Source organism: Diplotaxodon limnothrissa, linkage group LG8, assembly GCF_057381915.1.
Source record: "Diplotaxodon limnothrissa isolate DT_005_m linkage group LG8, D_limnothrissa_male_GT1.1, whole genome shotgun sequence".
NCBI lineage: Eukaryota > Metazoa > Chordata > Actinopteri > Cichliformes > Cichlidae > Diplotaxodon > Diplotaxodon limnothrissa.
The window spans coordinates 11,021,580-11,049,340 of NC_140603.1; the positions used below are offsets into that span (position 1 = coordinate 11,021,580).

General features: G+C 40.8%; 1 protein-coding gene across 1 annotated transcript in view; it reads left to right on the forward strand.

The window, feature by feature from the left end:
• The window catches only part of snx29 (sorting nexin 29), a 141,795-nt gene that overhangs the window by 25,432 nt on the left and 88,602 nt on the right, over positions 1 to 27,761 (forward strand). The window contains exon 14 of the mRNA XM_085361258.1: positions 5,737 to 5,822. Within this exon, the coding sequence (XP_085217384.1) occupies positions 5,737 to 5,822 (86 nt within the window). The remainder of the gene's footprint in view (positions 1 to 5,736; positions 5,823 to 27,761) is intronic.

Sequence of the window (27,761 nt, forward strand, 5' to 3'; positions counted from 1 at the left end):
TGTTTCCTTCACGCACAAAACAATCCTGCTTTTTTCTAAATCTTTTGCACGCACACGGTTTATCCTTCTTACTTATCTCGCACTGAGGAAGATGAGATGACTTCAACAGTTTTACTGCCCAGTGTAGTTAATAGGCTTATCCTCTAAGCAGACGTTTACACTAAATGTTTCTAGAGCAGACGTTTGCCCCTAATGAGAAAGCAGTGTGTGGCTGGTCCCATATCTGCTGGATGAAGGATGCAGTTTATTTAACAGAGATGCCGAGTCCTTAACTTTCAACACGCTAATTTAAAACTTTAGCATCCCTCAAGGCAGACAACCCACTTCGAGTTTTAGATGAGTTTGAATGTGTCACGTTTACACGTCCTGCTCACCAGTAGAAGCACCAGATAATTTAATGGATCGCTCTCAGTTTCGGAATTGAGAAATTGTGCGGCGTTCCTCCCTTCTGGCTTTGTGGTTTAATTTTGTTCCGTATCCATTATTTAATTCTCGTCCTGTGGTTCTGAACATATCTGAACTGAGTTTGTTTTGATAGACTCACTGAAGGCATTGAGGAAGTTCCTGCAAACCAAAAGTCAACGAGTTCAGTCTTAGTGGGTATTTAAAATACAGTGTGTGGTTGCTGCCCTGCATGGAAGGATCAAGCTGAGGGGGCGCAACACTTAGAAACAACCTGAAATAAACCAGTAAAAATGTAAAAGTATTTGCAAAAACAGAGGAGCTGTGTGTTAAGCAGGTGGATTATTTTTTATTGCATGTGGGAGGCTGAGCTGTGGTACGACCTGAGGGAAGCTGCTCCACTGCAGACACAATACTGGACACCTAGGGTGTTTATCACACCTCCAGGCTGTGTTTTATCCCTCTGCCCTGAAATTGGATTTGAAAATACTCAGTTGAAAACAGTTCAGTTATTGGGGCTTTGGTCAGAATCATCCTCACGCTGACAGCTGCTGTGTTATCGAGTGCTTGGGTACGTTCCCCTAAATTCCCCACCAGGCCACTTATATTATCTTATATGTTACCGTGCTAAAGACATGCTCAGCTCTTAATGGAGGGAGTTGTACACATTGTTCAGTGTACTTTGCAAAGTTCGCTCAAGTTTAATTAATCAGCAATTCGAATCAGTCCCCAAAACCTGAGCCAAATAATTCCAAGCTTGATGCACTTGATTACCAACAATTCCTTGTCAGCGGAGAGCACAGCTGAGGTTGACAGATGCAGTGTATTTACCAAGGTGACATTTTATCCCGTTGAAAGATTGTTTGTTTTTCCCGGCCCAGGCATTGTTTTCCAAAAGCAAGCACATTACACGGGCACAAAGTGTTTTACTTGTATCAGAGTGATCAATAATTCAGCAAAATGTGTTCATTATCGTGCTGTTGTAACCTGAGAAAGGAATTCAATTTCAAGCGCGCTAAGTATTGTTTGTTCAAAGAATCATTTATTCAGAGCAGACAAATCTTGCCGAATGATTTTTCGGAACGGCTGTTCGAGAACAAACAAAACTGTGTGTGTGTGTGTTTCTTTTTATTTATTTTATTCTTGAATAGCTGACAGGCATCTGGTTATTATTTTCTGTTGAAACGATTGTTCAATAGAAAATAATAACAACTGTTGAAACGATTGTGAGTGCATAATAATTTAAATGGTATAAAAAAAGCAGAATGACGGTGGAGATTTGAAAAGGCTCACAGTAGATGACAGGCAGCGACGGCACCTGCTGAAGATAGTCAAGGCTTGAAATCAATACTTAGTCAGTTTGGATTTTTTTCTTTGGGAAAATAATTCCCCAGTATTATGTTTTATATAACACCAATAATAATAATGCAACGAGTAATAAATGGTAAATGGTCTGTATTTGTATAGCGCTTTACTAGTCCCTAAGGACCCCAAAGCACTTTACACATCCAGTCATCCACATGTTTACACACTGGTGATGGCAAGCTACATTGTAGCCACAGCCACCCTGGGGCGCACTGACAGAGGCGAGGCTGCCGAACACTGGTGCCACCGGGCCCTCTGACCACCACCAGTAGGCAACGGGTGAAGTGTCTCGCCCAAGGACACAACGACCGAGACTGTCCAAGCCGGGGCTCGAACCGGCAACCTTCAGATTACAAGGCGAACTCCTAACTCTTGAGCCACGATCGCCCATAAGAGCAACATTTAATGTAGTCATAAGAAAGCAAGAGAGCAAGCAGCCTGATTAACCTTTGTTACTACACCTGTATTACATACCTGGCAGAAAAGCACAGGTGTATTTAATAACAGTAACGAGGCTCCTGCTAAACACTCACGCTTTGTGCTCTGTTGTCGTCATCGACTCCTCTGGGTAAGAGCTAATTTTTTACCTGCTAAATTCTTCACTGCTGAGTCCGATGGGCTTTGTCTGTCTGCTGTTTGGTGCCTGTCTGATTACATTTTACATGACCGAGAAGCTAAAACTTTTTTTTCCTCTTGTGGTATTTTTGGCAACAACAACAAAAAAGAAAAACCTGGATAAATTCTTTGTTAGAAAACATGCAAACTGGCATCTAATTATAAAACACCTATTGGAAAAAAAATATTAATATTTATACAGTTATTTAGTTTTCTGTAGTCTATTAGATGGGTGTTATTACGGTGGCCCTGAGAGGTCAAACGCACTGCAACTTAAAAAAAACAAAACAAAAACAAAAAGCTTTAAAAGCGCAAAATACAAAACTAAACAAAATGGAAATGGTACAAAAAATGTTGCAAAAACTCACAAAAAGTGTGTTTTTTAAATAAGAAGTGTTTTGGGGGAGACAACAACATGACGGATCAGCTGTGGAATACATGCTAATAGCAAACTTGTATCTGTAGTATAATATGAATCATGCGGTTAAAATCAACATTACCTGCACAGCACCGACGAATCGTCTGCTTCTTTAAAGTGTCCCAGTGGAGTCCTTCACGTTTTGGTTTCTGTCACTTCTCATTATCTGTTCTGGTGATTTCTTTAACTTGCAGTGCATTTGACCTCTCAGAGCCACCGTATATGATTTATAGTTTTTCAAATGTAATTGAATAAAATTACAGTGACATAAGTAGTAAATGGGCCCCAGTGATGTGGGGCTTTTCTTCACTTATTCACCACTTCTATGTCGATAAACTTAACTTAGGGTTTCCTGAGTAAACATTTAAAAAAGAACAAAGAAAAGAACCGTTTTCTTGTCGCTTCCAGATAGTGACACTGGTTAAACTCTATTATGAATTTCTCGTTGTTTGGCAAGCTCTGTGATTAGGGGTTTTATAAAGTGGCCATGTCTTTTTGTAAGTCAATACTGCAATCTCATCTGCAGTCCATTAGCTTGTATACTTAACTGCTTCTGAAGGCCACAGCTAATTTTTAAGGACCATGACTTCCTGCTCCATTCGTGGGTTATTATTTATAAAAAAACAAACAAAAAAGTTTGAGCAAATTTAATTTCTCTTTTCCTGTAAACTCAGACTGTTCACCTACATGCAATCAAAGCCTGCAGCATGATTGATCAATAGATGACAAGCCGGAAAGCTTCCACCCCTGGCCTGCGGATGTGCAGATATCTTATTATAGAGATAACATTATCTCTTACATGGAGCCGGGTTTCTTAATAAAACAGAACACTAAACTACTTTTACGATGAGTAGGTGACTTTAAAGGCACCCACTGAAGGTCTTGATGACAGTTTAATCTGGCAACGTTGGCTTCTGGGAATGCAGTGCACTGTTGTGAATGTTAACAGAATCTGAGGACAAAGATGCTTGGTAGAGATGAAGATAATAGAGCTGCTAAGGCTTTTAGAGCCCCACCTCCTTATACATTTTGTGTGGTCTTAAAATGAGACTATTGATTAGGAGGATGAAACCACCAAGTGAGCAGAGGCTGTGTGCGCGTACAAGGGTGAAAAAACAATTTCTAACACGCCATCGTGACAGACGGCAAGTAAAAGAGCCAAATTCATCGAGTTCGTAATAGAAGAACACTTTAACCTGAGCTTCACGTGTCTCACATTATGTCAAATCCTGCAGACACAAGGCCTTTTATCAGTAAAATGATTCCTCTGTTCTGAATATCTGCGTATCTGTCCGACCCGCTACACACACACACTCTGTAAAGCAGGCGGTGTGTATTAGCTATAATTAAATCAGGCTGAAAAAGCATCTGGGCTGCGGGTTGTTCTGATAACCGTGTGGACGGCTCCACTGAGAGCTCGTCATGTGGATTTCAGGAAGTTTCCCCGGTGGTCCCTCTTTTGTTGGTTGTGAATGAGGGCTGATAAGCAGGGCACCAAACATCACCCGTGGAGAATGAGGGTTTGGGTGGCGGTGTGGGGGCGCGACGGCGGTGCAAGACAAAGACTGTTAAATGTAACTGCCAAGGGCATAAAGCCGCACTTCCAGTTCTGATTGATTTCTTCCCCAAAGTCGACGATGCTCAGCCGGCTACGGCTTGTAAGGAGACTGCGTCTGTCTCTCAGTCCCTTTCTTTGTCACCGCGTCTTTGTGCCTGTGTCCTCGGTCACAGTACAACATGTGCGTTTACATTTTCAAGGGCTCTTAAGATGCATCTCCGAACTATCAGAGGCCCTGATATACCTATAAGTAGTGTTCCGGTTTATCCAACTGGTGCTGAATCTGTGTGGGATAGTCAAGCAGTATGATTACATGTGCCTGTAATTTAGAAACAGCTGAAGTGGTTTCTTTTCTCCAGGTAACAGTGGATTCTCGCCAAATTTACAAGTAACTGCGTTTCTAAAAGATGGCACAAAGCTTGCAGTGCAGTTGTTTGAGGGAATTGTAAGTTATAACAATTGTGAAGGGTGGGAAAAGTAGGTCTCTTTATTTGTTGGGGTCTCACTGTTTTGGGGAGGTTTGAAAAGGCCATGCCTAGCTTTACTAGCTTTACTACAGTGCATTGATCTGACCCTGTATTTGGCCTCGTGTTTTCTTCTCAGGCATCTTCTATTTCAGTCTGTAGAGAGGCCTCAAGGCCAGCCTGACTTCTTCCTCATTTGGGAGATAGTAAAGCACCTAACTGTATTGCTTTGTCTGGATAGAGAGTAAACCTAGAAGAAGAAACAAAAAATTCAGAACTGAGATTCATGAGCTCGAGACACACGATCTCTTTTCTCTTTTACATCAAGTACCTTTGCAGTAATTAGTCTGATAATTTTTTAATTTGCTCCAGAATGATCATTTCTGCATGAGTGAAAAGATTTCCATATGATTGCATTCAAATCACGCCATGCAGAGTCAGACTGGAGCTAAAGCCAAGACGATCCATCAGATATTTGAATGAGAACATTAGAAGTTTATTAAATTCATCTACATTTGCATTGTGAGGAAGAGCTCATATTGAAACGCTAAGGGACATTTCCCACCAAATTATTGTCACACTATTGGAAGCGCACATTATCTAAAATATCACTATACGCTGTATCATTAATGTTTCCCTTAATGGGAACTAAAGGGCCCAGCTCGAAACAGAGGAAAAAACAATTTCTAGAAACTTTGTCAGAGAACCTTCCGGTCATACGCAGTATATTTTTGCACTTATATTGCCATCCTAGCTCTCCATTAATCAGTACATTATCTTTAAGTGTCCTTACTTAATGACACTAAGGATATTTGGCATTGAAAACGACCTGCATACAATGCGTTGTAGCTATAACCTTCTTGTTTTAGCCCTCTGTTTTCTTCTGTTTAAGCTTTGTGTGTCTGTTTGTGCAGGGAGAATGAGGTCCTGAAGGTCCAGCTGAAGAAATATGTGGGGGCGGTACAGATGCTGAAGAGAGAAGGAAGCCAAGGCAATGACGGTAAAATGCAAACACACACACACACGTGTGCGCGCTCTCTCCGTGCATCATTATGAGCTGAAATTAGATTTCGTATCAGCGTCCCAGTCCACCTATTTTGCTCTCAAACAGCAGCGCACATGGATGCAAACAGCGAAAAATAAGGTCATCGGTTTTCTTTCATATGCCAGATCAGTTCTGGTGCTTTTCTCAGGGGCTCTGATGACTACCCTCTATTTTTACAGTACGAGACCCTGTCAGACAGAGAGAGCTGGTTTCCCTCTCAGTCCTGCTCACTTTCATTTATCCAGAGTTTTAGTTTTTGAAAAGATTCGATATCTCTGACTTTGTTTTTGTGTTGCAGAGGGATGTTAGCGAGGCTTTGTGTGAAAACTAGCAAGATAAGCCTCTGTTGTGTCAAATGCAAATAAAATGAACACTGCAGATAACAGAGGGCCATATATTAGGTCAATTGCAATCTATGGGACAAAATGGGGAGTGGTTATCTTTAAAACCCAGAGGGTTCATTGAGGTTTTTGTGCTTTTGTTCGGTGCATCTTTTCCCTATTAAATTCATGTTTTATGATGTTTTTCTTAACAGTAACCCTTCTAATAATGCACTACAGCGTCTACGCTACACTATCACCAACACGAAACCTGAGCCTAGATGAATATTATCTTTATTTTGAGGAAAATTCAATTTGTATTAAAATGTGGGTCTTTTTAATTATTTATATCAGTGATAAAACATGTCAGCATCCGCACTATAAAGTCCAATGACCAGATGGACAGTTAGGCCCAACGATACACGGAAAGGTCAAAGTTTGTGTGTGAGCAATGATGTAATCATGGGTGATAAATCAGCCATAGTGTGCCTCAGCACCTTGAATAAAACATAAAAAGGCTTAACTTTGCATTATATTTAATTAACATTGAGGCTATCATATGACTTTTAAAACTGGAGGTTATTAACTAGTTAAAGGTCGTCTGTCCTTAGCAATAATAAACTGTTTGATTCATGAATATGTTGAATCTGCCTTTTATTCTGTGAACTGTAGACACTTGAAACTGGAAAAAAAAGGGTGGCCTTCAGACTAAAACGTGTGGCCTTCCACCGAAAGCAACACATTTCAAAGGGGCAGCTTTTACTTTGAAGGTGAACTTTGCCCTTTTGTTTGTGTCAGAGTTTCATTGCAGGTTTGCAAACTCCTCCATGCAAACTATGGGCGACCATGGAAACCTGCTAGCAGCCAAAGAAATTGCAAAGAGGTTTTTGGCGCTGCACCGTATACCTCTTTTGAAACCAATTTGACTTCGCATTAGCAAGGAACCACCAGCACCCGCTCGCCATCCAGTCACAAAATAAACACAGACTGAGGCAATCATTGTATATTGCATATTTAAACTTTGGACTATACAATTTTTGTGCAAATTGGAGCAGTAAATATTCTAAAATATTTGACTCAGGTCTCTAAAATAAAATATATGAACATGTTTAACAACATTATTTTCTAAGTTATATTCTCTCCGGTCCGCTCACAGTCCAAAGACATGCACTTAGTGGGGGTAGGTTAATTGGAAAATTGCCCATAGGTGTGAATGCAGGAGTGAATGTGAGTACGAATGGTTGTCTGAGTCTATGTGTTAGCCCTGTGATGGACTGGTGACTTGCTCAGGGTGTGCACCGCCTCTCGCCATATGACATCTGGAATAGGCTCCAGCCCCCCGCGACCCTGATAAAGGAAGTGGAAGCGAATGGGATACACTGATATTTTTTGTGTGTTTCAACTTGTCATATTTGTTCAATCCAGCATGAAATTTAAATAAAAATGGCATCTTTTCATTTTTGTGACTAATCCCACGATAGTGTTCTACATGCTTTTGTTTACTGTAGTGTATAATTCTGCTATTTATCATGTAGAAATTGTCACTAGTTGCCTGTTTTTAGTTAGCTTGTACTCAAATATGGGACTTTGTGGGCATGCTGGCCTTTTAGTTTTATTTTAAGTTATGAGTACTCAGGCAGATACATTTTTGATTTGTCTGTTCCAAATTACAGAGCCCGTTTCATTTTTAAGGTACGAAACAGCAGCGAAAATTTTCAGGCTTTTATCTCTGATAGTCTTTGAGATATTCATGTTCAAACATTGCCTCAGATTTCAGTGTGTGAATAAAATGCCTGAAAGTCGGTCGATAAATCACTTAAAAGAAATGGATCTTGAAAACTATTTGAAATATGAAGCTAAAATTTCACAGCACTCGTGTTCAGGCTTTGCACCATAAGTTTTTCATCTAATGTTCTAAATATTGGCTGGTTTTGGATGGAATGACCCCTGCATGAAACTGCATTTAGTTTTTCTTGTCATGCAGTTTTAATCTCAATTGCAATAAAAAAAAAAAATCTGATGGTTTTTAAAAACTCGTTTTATATTAATTACCAAAAAGATGCTTCTATTCAGAAGAATTGAACTGATGATCACTGAGAGTCTGCGGTTGTTAAGCAGGCACAGACCTGTGCGAGTTCGGCCTACAACAGAGTCATGTTTAAAACATCACAACAGTTCACATTTCATCTTTCTGGTTCCTGCAATTACTGTGTTCAGCCTGTGAAACACGGCCGCCTGAGCGGCTGACACTGGAGACCATGGCGGGGAGGAACCGTACGATGAGAGATGATTGGAAAGAGCAATGGTGAGTTTCTCACGCGTGTGCGTTATCAGGAAATAGCCCTCACCCGCTGCAGTTTCTCAATCAAAAATTTCCTCCTCACTTTGTGGCTTCCTCTTGTTTCTTTTGCACTCTTCTTGTTTTGCCGCCACTCATTACCTTACCTGCTCGTGTTGACTTTTCAGTTTCTTGTCGTTTGTACCATTTCTCTCTCCTCTCCACCCATCCACACTCCCGCTCGCTCCATTCACACCACCGTCGTCCCGACAGGCATAGTAATTCCCCCTCCGCAGCGGCGTCTAAATGATTTCATCTTCCCTTGCCTCTGTCTTCTCCTGCTAATGATGCGCCTCGTTCCATCGTGCTTTGATGTCGACTACCAGAGCCTGCCGTTGTGTGTTGGGAATGAAGGAGGCAAAATAACGTGCGAGGAGTTTAAGGGGAGCAGAAAATCACGGCTGCTGGGGGGGTTTCAATTGATACACAAGCACCCCCTTTTTTATGAGCTGTCAGCATGTTTCCCCCTGATCAGTGTGCTGCGTTTTTGAAACCCCTCCTGTCTAATGATAGCGAAGCAGACTTGATCTCTCAAATGCTCCTCAGGTGCTGTCAGACCCACTGACATCCCACAAAAGATGGTTTTCCTTTCCTTCTGTTTCAGAGAAGCGATAATTGTTGTTTCCATGTGTGATGCTGTGTGTCCCTGTTTGTTTGGGGGGATATCCCCACACCACTTATACTTGGATATGAAGGAGCAGTGCGATTTTATTACAGAGTGTTGATTGCAAATCATTTCACATGCATGAATGCTGTTTGAATATATGCATATGTTGCATAAGTGGTAGATATACTAGACATACTTGTGCACAAGAGAAAAAGTTCCTGTTTTAATTCGTCACTGACTTATGTTATGTTGGGTTTACTTCCTGCTTTCATTTCATTCCCACTTTTTTGTAAGGATAGTCTGACCTTTCTCCTTGTTTTTCCCTTTGCTTCAGTGTTTTGTGGTGGAAGTAGAGCTGGGCGATATAACGATATGTATCGCGATATAACTTTTACTCGATAGAGAAATTAAGCTATCGCGATAGACCTCGCAGCGTCACGTTGCATGACTTGTTACGTACAGCACAAGTGCCAAGCCGCACGTGTGTTTGTTTGGGAAGCAGCCAGCGGGTAATGGAGCCAGCGCGTAATGGAGGAAATGAGTGTGCCGACTAGAAAAATCAACCGAGCGTGACCGAAGAGAAAACAGATGATGGTTCCAATGCCGGAGAGATTGTCGAACGGAAGAGCCATAGAAGTTCCGTAGTGTGAAGGTATTTCGGCTATTTCAAGTCTGACAAAAAACAGAGTAGCGTGCACTGTAAATTGTGCCGAAAGCAAGTCTGGAAATACAATAAACTGGTGCATGCGTCACACTGTGCGCCACGTTATTGTTTCGGTGAAATGAATTTCTACAATACTGTTACTGTTAATTCTACTCTCTGCAGTGTTTAAATGCTTACATATACACACAGTTACTGTCCCTCCACACATACGACTCGGTTCTGCTTCTATGCCCCAGCTTTGTTTACTTTTTCCCACCGAGGCTTCTAGACTTCTGATTGGCCAACATTTCTGCACGGTTAGGAATCTAGCGCCACCTGCTGCTTTGGCATGTTCATAGCAGCGTTTTCCTTCATTTCTGCCTTTATGTGTGGACGGGATTATTTTTTAAAACGGAAAATCTCCGTTTTCAAAAATACCCGTGTACATGTGGACGTAGCCTCAGTCTCTGACTGGAAGCGCTAATTCATCATTCGGCTTTTGTCAGACTAAAGTAACTGTTAAAACTGTTTGAAAAGCTCAGCTATACAACAAGGAGAGATTGAGAATTTCCTTTTAGTTCTCAGTTTATTTGATATTGACAAAAGTTAGTCAGTTTTGTCTGTTCTTCTGTAACACAAACTAAGATTTATTTTTAGAATTAATATTTTGTTTCTAAGTGGAATTGACAATTTAGTCTGTTTCGTTTGTTCTATTTTGAAACTTAAACGCTTTAGCGGCTGCCTTTTGTGTAGTTTGCAATATTTGCCTTTATTTATCTGAAAAAGTCTCATGTTCCTTAAGTACATCTACCCTGTTGAACTTATTATGGGAAATAAATATTTAAATAAAAACAAGCTGCTGATTATTTCACATTTTACTTGTGAGCAACGGCACATTTAAATCTTACAAATATAGTTATTTGGCTTATATCGTGATAGATATCGTTATCGCCTGAAATGAAAAAAACATATCGTGATATGAAAAAATCTCATATCGCCCAGCTCTAGGTGGAAGTTTTCCTTTGGTTAGTTTTTGTCATTCTGTGGACGTTACTTGCAGGATTTGGGGCTTGATGAGGTTCACTTCTGGTTTATCCCTGGATTTTTTTAGTGTCAAGAACATGGTTTACTACTAACATTATCGGGTTCATCACCATTTGTAGTGATGCTGAACCTCTCTAACATGTGTCAAAGAGGTTGTGTTTCCGTAACAGCTCTATAAATGTATAAAAATACAGTCTAATGACCAATCACTACCATTCATTCCTGGAAGTTCTCCCAGTGAACGAACATTTGAGGTCTAAATCTATTTCTCGCGGGCATTACGCAGGTGAGGGAAAAGAGGGGGGAAAAAACCCTTTCCCTGACGAGCATCAATGAGAGATTTAGATTCTCAGCGGAGAATCTAAATCTCTCAGTGATTTTCAAATAATATATTTACAGTAGTGAGATTGAAAGCTAGTTTTTGCTTTGGCTTTAAGACATTTGTAAGATATGCAAAAACCCCAAATTCATTCTTTCAGTTTTAGCGTCACCCTCTTGAATCACTGTAACGTATCTGAATCTGACCTGCGTGAATATAGAGATCCAAAATGAAAGGGAAAGGGATTAGTCAGATTGGATCTGAATAGAGTCAGGGATAAAAGGACCTGCTTGAAAGTGAAGCCAACCAAACGGAGAGATGCCGCTGGCGACGGTTATGATGCCATACACACTTTAAGCTAAGGGCAAGTATATTCGGATCCTCTGAGGGTAATCTAATACCCAGACCAATACAGTGGGGCGCTACACAACCCCATTAAACTGACCCAATTACAATCTATTTGTTTGTGGCCTTACTTGGGGAATGTGATGCATCTAGGTTACTCAGAACTGATTTGACTCGAGCATATCTAGTTTGGTTTTGAGTACATTTGTTCTGAATTTCTGTGCTACAGGCACCAAGCAGTGCAGTGACCTGCGTCGTGGAACATATCAGGATCAGAATCATTTTATTGTCATTGTGGCAAACGCACAACAAAATGCCAAAAATACTGTAATGCACACTGACATATCTCATAAACTATTGTCAAGCTAGTCTTTATTAAAGCATGTGGCTCTTCTCTCCAACTATACAGGTGACTTCAAAAAGAAAGCTCTGGTGGTGGCAGTCTGTTCTTAACTGTAGTGAGCGGGTGAAAAATAGTGAGTTAATGCTGGCACTGTGATGGATTGCTGTGGTGTGAAGTCACATGATGAAATCAGGGGCTTGACTGAATTACTAAAACTTTACATTTCCCGGAACATGGATGCTTTCTCACTTGACGTGCGATATTGTTTCATTGTCCCAGGTGGAGGTTTTATGCCTGGTCGACTCGCTGATGTTTGACTGACTCCTTTACCTGAGGGAACGGCCTCTCCGAGGGGGGCAGTAAATGAATCTGGGCAGATGTGGGGATTCTGGGAGTTTCAGCACCACTAAGATAACTGATGGTCCCCTGTGGGCCGGTGAAACTGGCTGATTTCATTTATTAAGGAAAAAAAGCTATTCAAGCCTACCTGGCTCTATGTGGGAAAAATAATTGCCAGTTAAACCTAATAACTGGCTGTACCACCTTTGGCAGCAAGAACTGGAATTTTGACCCACTCTTCTTTGAAGATTTTTTTTAAAATTCAGCCACACTGGAGGGTTTTTGAGCCATTCTAAGGTCGCGCTGAAGCATAATACTTGTCTGCTTATCTCATTGTCTTTCTGCATAACTCAAGTGTGCTTAAGCTTTAGGACATGAACCGATATCCAGATATTCTTCTTCAGGATTTCCTGGTAGAAATCATGGAACTGCTATGTTAGGTTTATGCCGGACGTATTGGGACTTATAAACGTGAAGGGGTTACCTTCTTTAGCTCTCTTTAAGCCAGCTCTTTTCTGATTGGCTGGATAGTCTTAACAGTTGGTAGGTGAAGCCTGGTGCAAGAGGTGTGTCTTCAAGATTATTGAACCCTGACAAACCATCCTACTTTGGCAAAACGTCCCACCGTAAGTAGTTTATGCACATTTCTGCTGTCACAGAGAAATTCCAGCACAAATTTAAGTAGGTATGACGGTTTGCCGCTTAACTTTGCCCATCAGAGTATGTTTGTAGCCCATATTCTCAAAGGTAGGAGGGTTCGCCAGTTAATTTTGTGTTGTGCGCATGCATAGAAACAACGGGTAGGATGGTTTGTCGGGTAGGATGGATTCCCAGAGCACCGACTTGCCGATCTATTTGCAGGTATAGCAGACAATAAATGAAAATTTAAAAAGTAGAGACCAGATGGGAGAACACGCTTTTTATTCATGACAAAGTTTGACATAAGAATATATAGAATACAATAAAATACATATAATCGTATACACATGACAGAAACAAAAGTAAAGCACAATGAGTCCCTTCATGATTCAAAAATATTTACAGCGTGACTCCTACAATCCTCCAGCCCACCTCTGCAACTGCAATATAATGATTCCTACTTTTCTACAGCCCGTTCTGTCCAATCCCCTACACCTCCTCATTTTTGACTTCTTTTTTTTTTTTCATTTTTGCATGTCAGCTGTGTTTTCCGTCCACGAATTTTACACGGATGGCATCCCGGCACTTTGATTCATTCTACGTTTTGCCTGTCTCTGCGTACGTGTTTAATTCGCCCATAAATAAACCCACCGTGGACAGCAGCTTATTCATCTCCAATAAGGAAATGGATTACATGGCCATTTAAAACCCAATAAGCTTCCCTTGCTGTGCCTTGCTCCCTTCTCCTTCCTCTGACAGCCAGCAGCCTAATGAGTGAATGAGAGGCATTTGTCACTGCTGCCTGGCCTAATAGGAGTGTGTAACTTATTCATTACACACATAGATCTGCATTCGCTGGCCCTGTGTGTGCTACACTTTGCCCTTGTAGGGCCCCGGGGAGGTCGGTCATCTTGCTGAGAGCTGTCAGCCGTGTGTGTGTGTGTGTGTGTGTGTGTGTGTGTGCCCTGTGCTTTTGTTTGTCTGCATAAACCTGCCTTCTGTATGCATAAAAGTGTGAAGCCGTGCCAGTACAAACTTTTTGATTTGTGTGTGTGTGTTAATATGGAGGTGGACTTTGATTAGTTGTTAACAAATAAGCTGCTGAGTGTGTTTGGGGGGGTTAATGTGTGGAAAGCAGGTCACAGTGACAAGAGGGGAGTCATAATTTGAAAATTTGTGTTTAGCTATGTGTTTTTTGTGCATATGTGTGCACATTTACATAATATACTCTCGTATTTGTGCTAATTGTCTTTTCGAGTATCATATCCCCCCGTGTGAGTGTAGGTGAGACGTGGTGTATACGGACGTTAGTGTGAGGAGACTAAATTAAACTGTGCATTAGCGGCTGTAGGTGGATATGAAACTGTTGTAACTGGTGTGGTTTATGTTATAAAGTTATTTGCGTCCCTGTAGGCCCACCGTAAAAAGCGCAAATGATGAGTCATTCTCTATGTGAATTGAACTTAATTGTGCCCACACGTACAGCCGGAGCTTCAGATCATCAGAAGAGAAGCCAGGCGGCAGCTCGCATTGTTTAGCCTTTTAGGTCTTCATCCAACAGCTTGGGCATGTTTACTGTCTCAGAGGTGTGAGGGACTTTCAGCAGAGGGTGGTCTGTTTGTATGTGTGTATATGACAATGGATTTAACACACTGCTTATTTACCTGGCACGAGAGAGGTGACATTGCGTATTGTTTGTCACAGGTGGGGCCAGGTGGTCAACGTCGGAGTGAGTGCGGCACCTTTGTGCGCGCGCGTATAGATTTATGCGTCGGCAGCGTCATATCTCGCAGGCGATTCCATGTGGGCGCAGCAGGGGTGTGTGACAGATTTCATCACCTGGACGGATCGGTGTTAATGAACATTTTAATCATCTCGCGGAGTGCCAGAGCCTGCTGGGTGTCATCATCCGCCTTTCCCAAAGATAAATATGGAAGGGCGCTGCTGAAGTGGGAAAGCACTCCAGCGGGGTGTGGATTCCCATCGGAGACGTTTTTTGGCTTTCAGGCAACCAAATCGAAGCGTTTGTTGGAGCGTTTGCCATTTTGTTGCAAGATTTGATAACCCAAACATTTCTGTGTTTGGTTGTGTTCGCTGCAAGCTGTTAAAATGTCACAAAACAAATAGATAAACATGATTTTCACACACCAGTTAAATGTTATTCGGCTGTTCTGAGCAGTTCCCAAATTCTTTTAAAAAAATGCATGAAACCACAGCCTTCTAGCTTTTAGTGGGGAAAAAAATGTTTTTACACTTAACTCAGACTCAGGTGAGGAATGAAAATATGTACTCAGGTACTTTCATTGCTAGCTCTAATAGTCATTTTTTGATTGTTGTACTGTTGTGTTACATTACTAAATTGTTGGGTTCTCATATAGTGCTTTTCTACTCATTCTAAGCACTCAAAGTGCCTTATACAGCTTGCCTCATTCACACCGATTCATACAAGAATCATGCTTTTAAGTGCTTTCTAGCATTTAAACACACTTATACTGATGGATACATTGGAGAGCAACTTGGGGTTATATTTGACTGCAGCAGCCAGAGATTAAACCACCAGCCTTCCGATTAGTAGCTGACCTACAACAGCTAAGTGCTGCTCAGTGTTCAGTACAGTTTCTACACACATGCATTCACACCAAGATGCTGCACATGGACAGCAAGAGCACGCGGCATGTTTGAGGAGTCACAGAACTAAATATAAATACAGGAACATTAAGAATAAGTGGGTAAACAAAATGGTCAGTGATAACCACCAAGGTTCAACAACCCAAGAAAAGAGCAGCGCCTTAAAGAAGATGACCTGCTCACTGCTTGTCAGTGTTTTTGATTGACAGCTGCTCGGTTATGGCAAAAATCATACGGCCGAGGAGATGACAGTTATTTTATCCGACTGATCGTCCATTTTTTCCGCTAAAAAATCTGTTAGAGCTTTTGTTTCTTTTCATAAATTTTGTTGATTTTGTTGACCACCATCATCTCTGGTGGAGAAAAACTGAGCAGCTAAGGAGAGGCTGCAGACACTGCTGCAGAGCCAAGCGATCCCCAGACCTTGAAGCACAAAACAAAATGAGAGCGTCGTTACAAAAATGACTGAAGAACAAGAATACGTTTGTCTTGATTATCTTATATTGTTTTAACAGTCACTGAAAGCCATATTTTTAATTGAATTAAAAAAGAAAATTCCCAGCCCAGAGGAAGAGTAAGAACATTTCTCAGCGGTACCTGAGTTTGAAAATTTAAAAAGAAAAACATACATTTCAACTTTCAGAGATCACTGTTTTCCTGCATCACATAAAGCACCCCACATACATGTAAAATAAAGAACTTTAAGTTCTTATGAGCTTTATTTAAAATCCCAATAACACTGCGCACTGAGATTGTTTCATAAATATTGCACATTTGCTGCTCTCAGAGAGTCTTTAAATGTTCCCCAAAATAGCTCTATTCTGTAAATCTACATGGAAGCTGAGATTTTGTACTTGTTTCAACTATCAAATCACCTTAATATTTTCTTGATTTTATCTAAGATCATCCAGCTAACCCTCCAACCTGTGCCCTTAACTGCTTTGTTTGGGGTTCTTCCTGATTCAGTTGCCTTGCCGATGCCTCAAGCGGATCTGGTCGCATTTCTCACCTTATTGGCAAGACGCAGAATATTGCTATGTTGGAAGTCCCCTTCTGCCCCATCCTGGGAAATCTGGATCAGAGACGTTCTGCATTTTAGCAAACTCGAAAAGATTAAATTCACCCTACGGCCAAATTTTTTAAGACCTGGCAACCCTTTTTTGATCATGTTCAGACTTTGCGGTCTCGCAATGCTCCCAATTAGCCAGCTCAGACTCTATCATATTTTATTTTTTCTTATCTTATGTTCAAGTAAGAGGCCTAAGTTTAAGTATATGGATTCTATTGTGCCTGCGTTCTATGATGGTATTTATTTAACTACTTTATACATATTTCTTTTCTCTAACAGAATTGATTTATCCTGATAACTAAGCTGACCATTTATCATGTGTGGGTTTTTTTTGTTTGTTTGTTTGTTTGTGTGTTTTGGTTTTTATGTGTCTGTGTGGAGGTGGGGGTTTTGGATACTCTCCACATCTCCCTTGTACACTCAGGAACTGTTGTCTTGTACCCTAGGGTTTGTTACTAGTATTATTAGATTGGATTTTTTCCTTTTTCTGTTTGTACACCCACTGGTACTGCTATAATTATGAGGTGGGAGTGTATGTCTTATATTGCTTTATGTTCTTTAAAAAGAAAACGGCATATTGTTCAATTTGTCTTTTGTAAAAGTCGATGCAAAAACTTTAATAAAAATATCAGAAAAAACAAACAAACTATCAAATCACCTTCAGAAAGGATCGGGAATGAGCTTACTGAGGGATTTTCAGTCTTTCAGGCAACTGAGGCATTGTGTGGAAAATTTGAGAGCAACTCAATTTAAGGAGGACAGTTCTGATATTTGGTTCAATCCTCTCGAAGCTTTGTAATGGAGTGAGGCGCCGTCTCTGAGACTGGATTAAGTTGAGAGAGAGAGAGAGAGTGGGTATGGGGTGTGAATAGAGACGAGTCAGAGGGAGTTGGAAGGCTTTAAGCGAGACATCTGGAGATTCATCGCCTCTCTTACCTCATGGTCTCTCATCATGTATCTTGCTATCTTTCAACCACATCGGCTTACTTGTATGTGAAGCTGCAAGGATTCTCCTTTCCTGCAACGATGCACTGGCAAACTCATCTGCTCATAACAGATTACATCTGTTACGAGCTCGTCCGCCTGCGTGCCTTTCAGCCCGTGCATGACCTGGTGCTCTATTAGCCACTCATTTACCGTGTGACTGCCCGTGCTGACAATAACCCAGTGCCGACTTACTTTAACATGCTGCCTGGTGTCAGGAGCGAAACAGTCTGGGCAGCTGCGAGCAGATGTTGGGTACAGACATGTATCCCATTTGTTATGTCGGCTGCTGTTTTACTCGCATGTTTTTGCCTCGCCAGTGTCTGACGGTGCTGTGATGTAGCGTGACAATCAGGTTTGTGCATCACAAAGCACAGGAGGAAAGTTTTGAAGTTAAGCGCGTGTTTGTGTTTTGAATGACAGACGGAGAGTTTGAGGTTGAGTGACTGTGGACTTGTTTAAAGGGGGTGGTTTTTAATTACTACAGCTGTATGTCGGATACCAGCGGCAGTTCCGCCGATTTCACACCTCCCACAGTTGCTGCAGTGCACTCTGGGTAGGAGGTGGAGGCTTACAAGCATACTTTAGTAGCAATAACAACATTGGCTCAGTTCATCAGTGCCCTGCGACAGCCAGCCTACGTGGTTTCCCACACATGGAGCTGATAATGAAATTGTTGGAGCATCTGTCACTTGTGTCCTTTCTCTTTTTATTTTTGTCCATCATGTCCATGAGCATTTTGAACATTTCAGTTTTTACATTTCCTGTTATTAAAACTGCTCCGCTGTGGCAAATAATTGAATTAAACACTCTGCAGGTTAAGTTTAAAAGGCACCTGCTGCTAGTAGCATAGTAATAGTATGCAGATCGAGTGTTTTAACAGATGCATGAAACTATACATTTTTAGACATAAGTTGTAAAGGCCGCTGTTTCTTTGAGTATTTATTACACGCCGCGCTGCGGGGAAAAGCCTGTTCTAACGTTTGAGTCTAAGATTTATTTATTTTTTTAGCACCTGGCGGCTCTTTTTTACTTCTCATCCGTAAATAATCTGCTCTTTCACGTGATTCAGTTTATTTTGAAAAGTCTCAACAGGATCTTGAGCTTTATTGTGAAAGGTTTGTGTGGAACATAAACAAGCGGACATGCGATGGTGTTACCGTCGTTGTTGCTAACCACAACGCATAAAAACAGGCGCTTGTCCGACCGTAGTGTGGTTATATTAAATATAAGAGAAAGAGAGAACTTTAAGAAATCAATATAGCCACTACAGTGACCATCAAAACGATGAACAAATATTGCCGTAAACAGTTTATTTTGCGACACCACGAAACAAACTATAGCGTAAAATGAAACGATAGGTGTTTTTATATCGTCATCCAATATATATCGTTATATTGAACAGCCCTATGCAGCATCAGAAAAATGTAGAACTGTTGTGAACCATAAATGAACTGTACCAGACATTGTAGTATTTAGATAAATTTGTTTGAAGTTTGCAGTAGGTAACCTTGATAGAGAACGTGCACTCCCTGTGCTCCTTATTAAGTTATTTTTTCTTCTGTCTTTTTGTTGTATTTCCACAGTTAATGGCACTGGGTGGAGAATTTCAAGAGCAGCTAAACAACCTCAGATACACATTTGCCTCTGCTTTAACTACAGGTTCTCGTGCTCTGATTAATAACTGGAGTTTATTAATCAGATTAAAAAGCAGTCAGTTTGATCGATTACAGTACATCTTATCTTATGATCAGTTTAATTACAGAGCTGTCAGAACAATTGCCTTACATATTAAATATATGGCTTTTGCTCTGTGACGTTGTACATCAGCTTCTTTCCTTCAAGGCCAATTTTTAAGTAAGGATTGTTTTTTTTGTTTTTGTTTTTTAAGGTCACAGACGTCTTTATTACAGATGAGTCTGCCCAGAACACAGTAAGATCATTCATAGTTATGAGAATAAAATGTTTAGTCACAATAATAAATAAGAAACGCAGGTCATGTTGTTTCTTCATATTTAATCAACAAGACATATTCATCAGTTTTCTGATGATTTGTTTATGAAAATGATGCTCACGTTTAGATAAAACAGATGTGCTTTGGTTTTAAATTAGAGTTGCAGTCTTCACAGACTATTAAATTTATATGCCAACCAAGTAAATTGTTAGCATGAGTGATAAGTTTGCATTTTGTCCACAAGATCATTCATAACGAAAAAGTTAGTGTGTGGCTTTTCTCGGCAGTGCGCGCACACACAGACAGTTTCAGCAATTAATCAGATGTCTAAGTCGTACAATATTTAATATTGTGTTTAATAAATGCTTCCAGCCTCACATGGATGGAGTAAAGCTGCAAAAATTCTATATTTAGGTTTATAATTTAGAGTCGATCGCATTTGTGTTTGAACTACTGCCAGATGTATTTAATGAGACACAAATCATGATAGTCGAGGGTAAAGTTCAGCAGGTTTTAAGTTTTGTTTTGTTTTTATTAACCCACAGTGGTCCAAATGTTTGGATCATTTAAACTCTTTTAATTTACAACCTATTTTTAGTTTATATCCTCTCTAAATCTATATGATAATTAAAATGAAAAGCATAGACTCAGATCAGTGCTTTACTTGCAAATTACTTAAAACAGACTGACCCTAAAAATCAGAGACCATGTTATCTCTACAGAAAGCAAAGTTATAAACACTGATTCATCAAATGAGTTATGAATCCAACCCATTATGTGAACTAAATACTACTAATGAGGAACATTTAAAAATATGATTTTTGCTTTTAATTAAAACTCATTCATGTGTGCATGAAATCAACCAGTCCAGTTAGTGGGAATTACGGCATGCACGGTGTATATGGGTATGATTCAGCAGGCTAATGTCCTTGCTCGCTAGGCGGAGAATTTATGGAAGCCTGTGGAACATCCATGGAAGATGCTTGGAATACTTTTACAAGAGTTTTCCTTTTTCTCTATCAAAGCTTAGTCAGATAAATGGGTCAGAATCCTGTAATCTCTTATTGAGTTCTCTGTAATTCTTCTGTGCTACAAACAGAAGATTTCAGTACTTTTGTTTATATGACAGCTCCAGTTTTCCGTGGTAGATTTTATTGGAGAACAGCGTTCACTGCAGAGTCGCTGTGGGATAATTGCACAGTGACATAGAACATAATTAGAATTAATTGGTGGGCACAAGGAAAAGAATGTCAAGATTGAAAACTAATGTCTTTATAATCCTCCTGGCTTTATCCACTGCCTTACATCTTCCCAGTGAGTACAGAGGGATGAGCAGTTATTCTTTGATAAGTGATATTACAAGATGCTGCAAAGGTCAGCGCTACAGTGCCACCACAAATTTCAGACAACAGAGCAGGTGTAGTCGGTAAGTGTGGAGTCGTGGAGTAAATGCTGCGAAAGTGCACCAAAATAACAGCTACAGAGGAAAACAAGTTGCAGTGCTGCTCACCAGCATCTCTGTGAAAATAATAGTAATAATAATTTAGCTTGGAGTGCCTTTCAAGGAACCCAAGTATGCTGCACAGAACAAAAGAAGCATTCTTCTTGTCTAGTTTCAAATCGAGTCTCCAAACATGTGGGAGTAATCTGTTTTGAGTGATATGTCTCGGCTTGATTATGAGTTTTATTTTTATTTTTTGGAGCACTGCTGGGATTTGGATATGAATATTTAGAGTCTTACACAGATAACTATCCACGCTTGTTTGGAGCCTTTTCATTCGAAACCCCATGGAGCCTTTGAGAAGCCGCAGCAACTCTCTGCTGAATAAGTGCCACCAGCAAACCAGCAAATCTCTATCTCTTTATCGCCGCCTCAGAGCACTTCACCCCCTCCCTTCGCAGCGAATCACCAGTCGTGTGGCTGTTCCTCTGAACTCCCCTCTGTACGTGTGCCTCTGTGTGTGAGAGTGCATGTTTGTCTGGTGTCTGTGCGTTCGGCTTGTTAATGTGCAATGTGATAACAGCCCGGCTCTATAAACAACTTAATCCTGCTTCTTATGTGCCGGAGAGCAATGCTCTCCGCTCTTTCAAAGACCCGCAGGCTTAAGAGGAGAGGTGAAGGTGAGCGGGGGTGGGTCTGCATACGCATGGATATGAGTTTGGTTGCATGGAAGAGGAGGTGAGAGTGAGCAGTATCAGGAAATTGTCAGAGGAGCATAGACTGGAATGAGCACATCAGTAAAGAAGTTTGTTTTTTTAAATTTGATTCAGTATTGCTGAGGAGCAAACTTGTCATTTCAAAAGTGTACATTTCACTGATTTTCTTCCATTTCTTCTCCAGAAAACCCCAAATAATAATAAATTTAATGGCCATAAAGTTTGGAGACGCTTTCCAACTCATGTTTGCGTCATGCCGTGCTTCTCTTGTTGATGGTAACTTATTAGCTACTCTGTATTTAATTTAGTCTGCATGTGTGATATTACTTTGTGTGCAGTGTTCTGTGGTTAAGAGAGTCTCTTTGCTGAATCCCTCAAAAAGACAAATCTGCCAGTATGCTGCAAATGCAGTAAAATTAAGGCAACCGATTGCCTTAATTTTACTGAAAGCTTTTCAGTTTATGAACTTAAGTCCAGATTTCAATTTTTAAACCTTCTATAGACCCTTATGTTATCATTTACACAGAGGTGTTGAAGCACTGTGGTTTCTGTGCTTTGTTGGAGAGCTGGTGGTCGGCAGTGTCTACATCTCCTCTGATAGACCTGCAGTCAGCATTTGTTTTTCAGTTTTTGGTGATATTTTGTCTTCATTGTCTTAGTTTGTATAAAAGAAAACTGGGCAGTTGAGCATTATTCCATTCACATCTTGAAATGAAGTACATTTGAAAGCCTGTTCTGTTTGTTGGGTATTATAGCAGAGCTTCTGTAGCAGCGTTCCAGATTGCTCTTGGCTGGCATCTGTCCAGCTTTGGTTTTAGATCAACTCATATTTGTTGAGAAGTTTTTCTTTTGGTACTTTAAGCAGCCTGTTTTTCACCCGCTCAAGTAATACTATCTTGCCTCGTCCTGTCCGTCTTCTGCCTTTTGGGGGGACTTGTCTGATGAGTCCATGAATCCAGCAACCTACTTCACTTATGCTGTCACATATTTCCTGTTCTGCTAAGAAGTAACAAAAATGTATTGCTGAACAAACACAGTATTGCAGAACACCTATAGTTTTTAGCTAACATTCATTATTTCCTTCTGCAAACCTAGGACTTTCCTGACATTCCCACTCTGGATGCAGATCCAATTGAAATAAATGCAATTAATTTGTGTTTTGCCAAGCATTGCAGTGATTTCTAGTTGTAAAATCCTGAGTGCTCTACTATGAAAAGTCATTTCAGTCTGCAGTCGATTTAAAACTATTCCAATACATCTTACACCTGGACTTACAAGTTTGTAGAAGTTTGCAGCTGAAAAAGAATTTAAGCTTGCAGAGCACAGTTCGTAAACGAATCAAATGTGCTTAGAAATAATATTGAATTCAGTCTTTTGCAGCAGCATGAAAGCAGTATTGACATGACGCGTTTCCTGATGATAGTAGACAGAAGACAGAAGGATGAGCAGAGGCAGAGAGTGGAACAACTCAGGAGATGAGGGATGCTGCAGAGGGTTTTTCATACTAACCACATACTAACAGCCTTCTCATCTTCACTCCACTAGTCTCTTTTGTGTTGGCCAAATACCTTTGCAGAGCATAAGGAGAGGTCTCTAAAGTCCTTAGCTGTGCCTCTCTTTCTTCCTCTGGGGGAAGACACGGGCTTTACCTGTCTTTCAAGCAAGCTGTACCACATCAGAGGCAGAATACTGATGAAGGTGAAATGGTTTGTGGGCTGAGCAGCATATTCTGCAGCAACTCAGAGCAGAAAATCAGGGCAACTTAGCTTCTGCATTTTAATTTATCAGCTGAGGAATGAATACCCCCCCCCCCCATTATTAAATCTCTACATCTTAGGCACGGGGATACAGTGGTTAGTGGATACCTCACAGGGGTAAGGTCTGGGGTCCAAATGCACCGGAACTTTGACCTGGTTAGGAGTTTGCATGGGTTAGGCTAGCTGGCCGTTCTTTAAAAAAAAAAAAAAAAGCAGTTGTGAATGTGAGCTTTGGATAGCTGTCTCCGTGTTAGCCCTGTGTTAGACTATCCCCCCCCCCCCCCTTTCCCTATAACAGCTAGGATAGGCCGACCCCTCTCCTGACCCCACTTTGCATAAGCGAATGGATGAATGGAAAAATCCCAAGTGCAATCTGAAAACAGCACAAACCTAATAAATCAAATGTTAAAATTTTCTTGTTTTTAAAAAAAAAAACCAAATCCATAAAGATGCATCACAAAAACTGGGATGGAGGAAGAAAATGAAGTTCATCAAAAGTCTTTTTTTTTTTTTTTATAAAGTGAACAGCCTTGCTTTCATTCTGGGCAGCCAGCATGCAGTATGTGATTCATCAGTTCATAGATCTGAATAGACTACACTGTTGTTTGTCGAGGCTTGTGAATGAGATGGCGATAAATATAATTTCTGTCTTGGCGTGTGCCTGATTGTGATATTAGTTTAGATCAACGGCTTTAGAGATGGGGGGAGTTAAGATTAACTTAATCCTCAGTTTGTTTTTAGCATGACAATGAGGTCCATATATCTTTGGGTTTAAGTATTCAAAATTAAATTGCAATTTTTGCTTTCGCATCATGCTCAGCAGTCACATCTTACATCATCTGTGGCAGCTTTCACATGCATACAAATGCAAACAGGCCCTTTTTTCAGTGTTATAATTGCATCTCAGATATGCTTGGAGATTGCAATGATCAAACGATATCCCAGAAGGATATAAATAATGAAATGGAAGCAATGAGCATAGATATTGAAATGGTCTCTGGAGCGCTCAGTCACTCTTTGCTAGGTAAAAAACAAGTATATGTTACTTTACTCATAAAAAGAGCCTTTTAATGACTCTAAATTCTCTGCACCCACACTCTGCCTCTTTTGTATTTAAAACGTGTAGAGAAAGACAACAAGACACTGCAGTGTAATAGGCAGGATGCTTCAGCCTCTGCACATAGCTCTTCACTAATCCTGCCCTCAGAATTGCAGTAAACACCCTCCAACTGTTAAAAAATAGATGACTGCTCAATCCATGTGTGCCTGTTGTCATTGTCTTTGTGTTGATCCGGTTTATGGCTGCGTTTTTGCTCTCATCTTTCTCAGGTATCTTCCTTTTCCATGTTCATCCTGTCTGATCTCTCGGTCTCTTTGAGTTTATTCTTGGTCCCTTTTTACAGTTTACTGCTTTATTTTGCAGGTTCTTCTTGTGACTTTTTGTGCTTTCTCTTGCCTTCTGTGTTACTTTTCTCACACTCGTTATTGTCTTGATTGCGTTTGCCTGTGCCTTTATTATCTCTCTCTCTGTTGTTTGTGCTTGGTGTGTGTTTTCTTTTCCACTTTTCTGACTTTTGGGTTGTTGTTTTTTCTTGTTGGCTCTTGTTGGACCTTTGTTAATGGTTTAGCCTCTTTTAGCATCAAAGTACCGTTCTTGCATTGACAGTCCATCTCTGTCTTGTTCGCCCTTGTATTCGTGTGACTGGCGTTTTCCACACAAAAGATTGGGACAAGCATTGAAGTGGCCCAGCAGGAGAATGGAGTCCCCGGGAGGGCAACTTCAAGAAAGACGGATTCACTGAACTGCCATTTATCATATAAAAAGGATCTGCTGCCCCACCCAAAAGTGCAGAGAAATAACCCTCTCTTTTTTCAGGGAAAACCCTAACAAACAGGGACTGAACCGCGGGATTCAAGTATACCCATCGCTGCCCGCCTTAGTGGGACAGGCCCAGGCTGCATACCAGTAGCCAGTACTTCTCTACATTAAGCTCTAGCCCAACCTCCTTTTCCATCAGAGACTTGACGCTCTGCTGTAGCCAGATTCATCAGCTGTGGACTGGACCTCAGGGGATCAGGACCTTCGTCCCTGTCACCTCTGAAAAAAAATTAACTGGAGTTACTTTCCTCATTTTTTTTTGTAGAGATCACTTCACCAACATCTTTATGAGTCTGCCCTGAAAGCGAACAAGTTAACCAACTCAAAAAAAAAAGAAATCTGACTTCCAGACTGTAAATCTTCACAAATGAATGAAAAGGTAATCACATCCCCAAAAACACTGCAAAGTCAAGCTGCCAGATTCAGAGGGGAGACACTGAGAAAAAAGTTTTTGTTTTCCTGCCTTGAGTCAAACTATAAGATCGGCATTATTTATATATTCTCGATATGAAGCTGCAGCCAGCCTCCAGTTAGTTTAGCGTAGTTTAGGCTGGAAAAGGTTTTTTTTTAAATATATTTTTGTTAAACAACCCTTAAGTTTCCCCTCACAAAGAAAAAGTCAGACATTCCATGCTTTAACCTTTTGTGCTTTAATATCTGCGGGCTTGCACAGTGTAATGCTAAAGGGGGGAAATGGTTTCAACATCATAATCAAGATAACTCTCTTAGAGAGGATCCACGTAATGTGAAAGGTTTTTTTTCTTGCTCGAACACAGATTTTTTTGGACTTGCTCCCTTGGTGAATCCCACTGTGCTGCAGCCAACTCAAAGAAATGCTTGTTTTGTAAAAGTCCTTTGGAGTCTGGATCAAAAGCATTTTCATAGCAGCTCAATCTGTGATTGAAATATTTAATACTGGCACGGAGCCTCGTGCGTGGCAGCTTTCTTCACTCACTCTTGTTTCCTCTCTTTTACATTTGGTACCTCCTATTTTCTTTCCTTTGCCATTTCACCGTCTTTTATCTTTACTCTCACTTTTATTCTCATCTAGCTGCTCGTCTTGTTGCATTAGCAATTCACACAAATGCAGAGCAGATGTAGAGATAGAAATAAGAGGCTGAGTATATATAGTGGTGTGAAAGTGTTTGCCCCTTTCTTGATTTCCTTTTTTTTTTTTTTTTTTCAACTTTTGTCACACTTAAATGTTTCAAAGCATTAAACAAATTTTAATATTAGACAAAGGTGACACAAGTAAACACATAAATGCAGTTTTTAAATGAAGGTGTTTATTATTAAGGGGAAAACAATACAAACGTACTTGGGCCTGTGTGAAAAAGTGATTGGCCCCTAAACCTAATAACTGGTTGGGCCATCCTTGGCAGCAACAACTGAAATCAAGTGTTTGCCATAACTGCCAGTGAGTCTTTTACAGCACTGTGGAGAAATTTGGCCCACTCATCTTTTTGCAATTGCTGTAATTCATCCCTGTTGGATGGTTTTCGAGCATGAACCATCTTTTTAAAGTCATTCCAAAGCACATCTATTGGAATCAGGCCAGGACTTTGACTAGGCCACTCCAAAGTCTTCGTTTTATTTTTCTTAACGCATTCAGAGGTGGACTTGCTGGTGTGTTTTGGATCATTGTCCTGCTCCAGAACCAAAGAGCGCTTTAGTTTGAGGTCATGAACTGATGGCCGGACATTCTCCTTCAGGATGTTTTGGTAGACAGCAGAACTCATGGTTCCATTTATGACACTACAGTGGGGCAAAAAAGTATTTAGTCAGCCACCGATTGTGCAAGTTCCCCCACCTAAAATGATGACAGAGGTCAGTAATTTGCACCAGAGGTACACTTCAACTGTGAGAGACAGAATGTGAAAAAAAAATCCATGAATTCACATGGTAGGATTTGTAAAGAATTTATTCGTAAATCAGGGTGGAAAATAAGTATTTGGTCACCTCAAACATGGAAAATCTCTGGCTCTCACAGACCTGTAACATCTTCTGTAAGAAGCTTTTCTGTCCCCCACTCGTTACCTGTATGAATGGCACCTGTTTGAACTCATCATCTGTATAAAAGACACCTGTCCACAGCCTCAAACAGTCAGACTCCAAACTCCGCCATGGCCAAGACCAAAGAGCTTTCGAAGGACACCAGGAAAAGTATTGTAGACCTGCACCAGACTGGGAAGAGTGAATCTACAATAGGCAACCAGCTTGGTGTGAAAAAATCAACTGTGGGAGCAATCATCAGAAAATGGAAGACATACAAGACCACTGATAATCTCCCTCGATCTGGGGCTCCACGCAAGATTTCATCCCGTGGGGTCAAAATGATCATGAGAACGGTGAGCAAAGATCCCAGAACCACACGGGGGGACCTGGTGACTGACCTGCAGAGAGCTGGGACCAAAGTAACAAAGGTCACCATCAGTAACACACTACAACGGCAGGGAATCAAATCCCGCAGTGCCAGACGTGTTCCGCTGCAGAAGCCAGTGCATGTCCAGGCCCGTCTGAAGTTTGCCA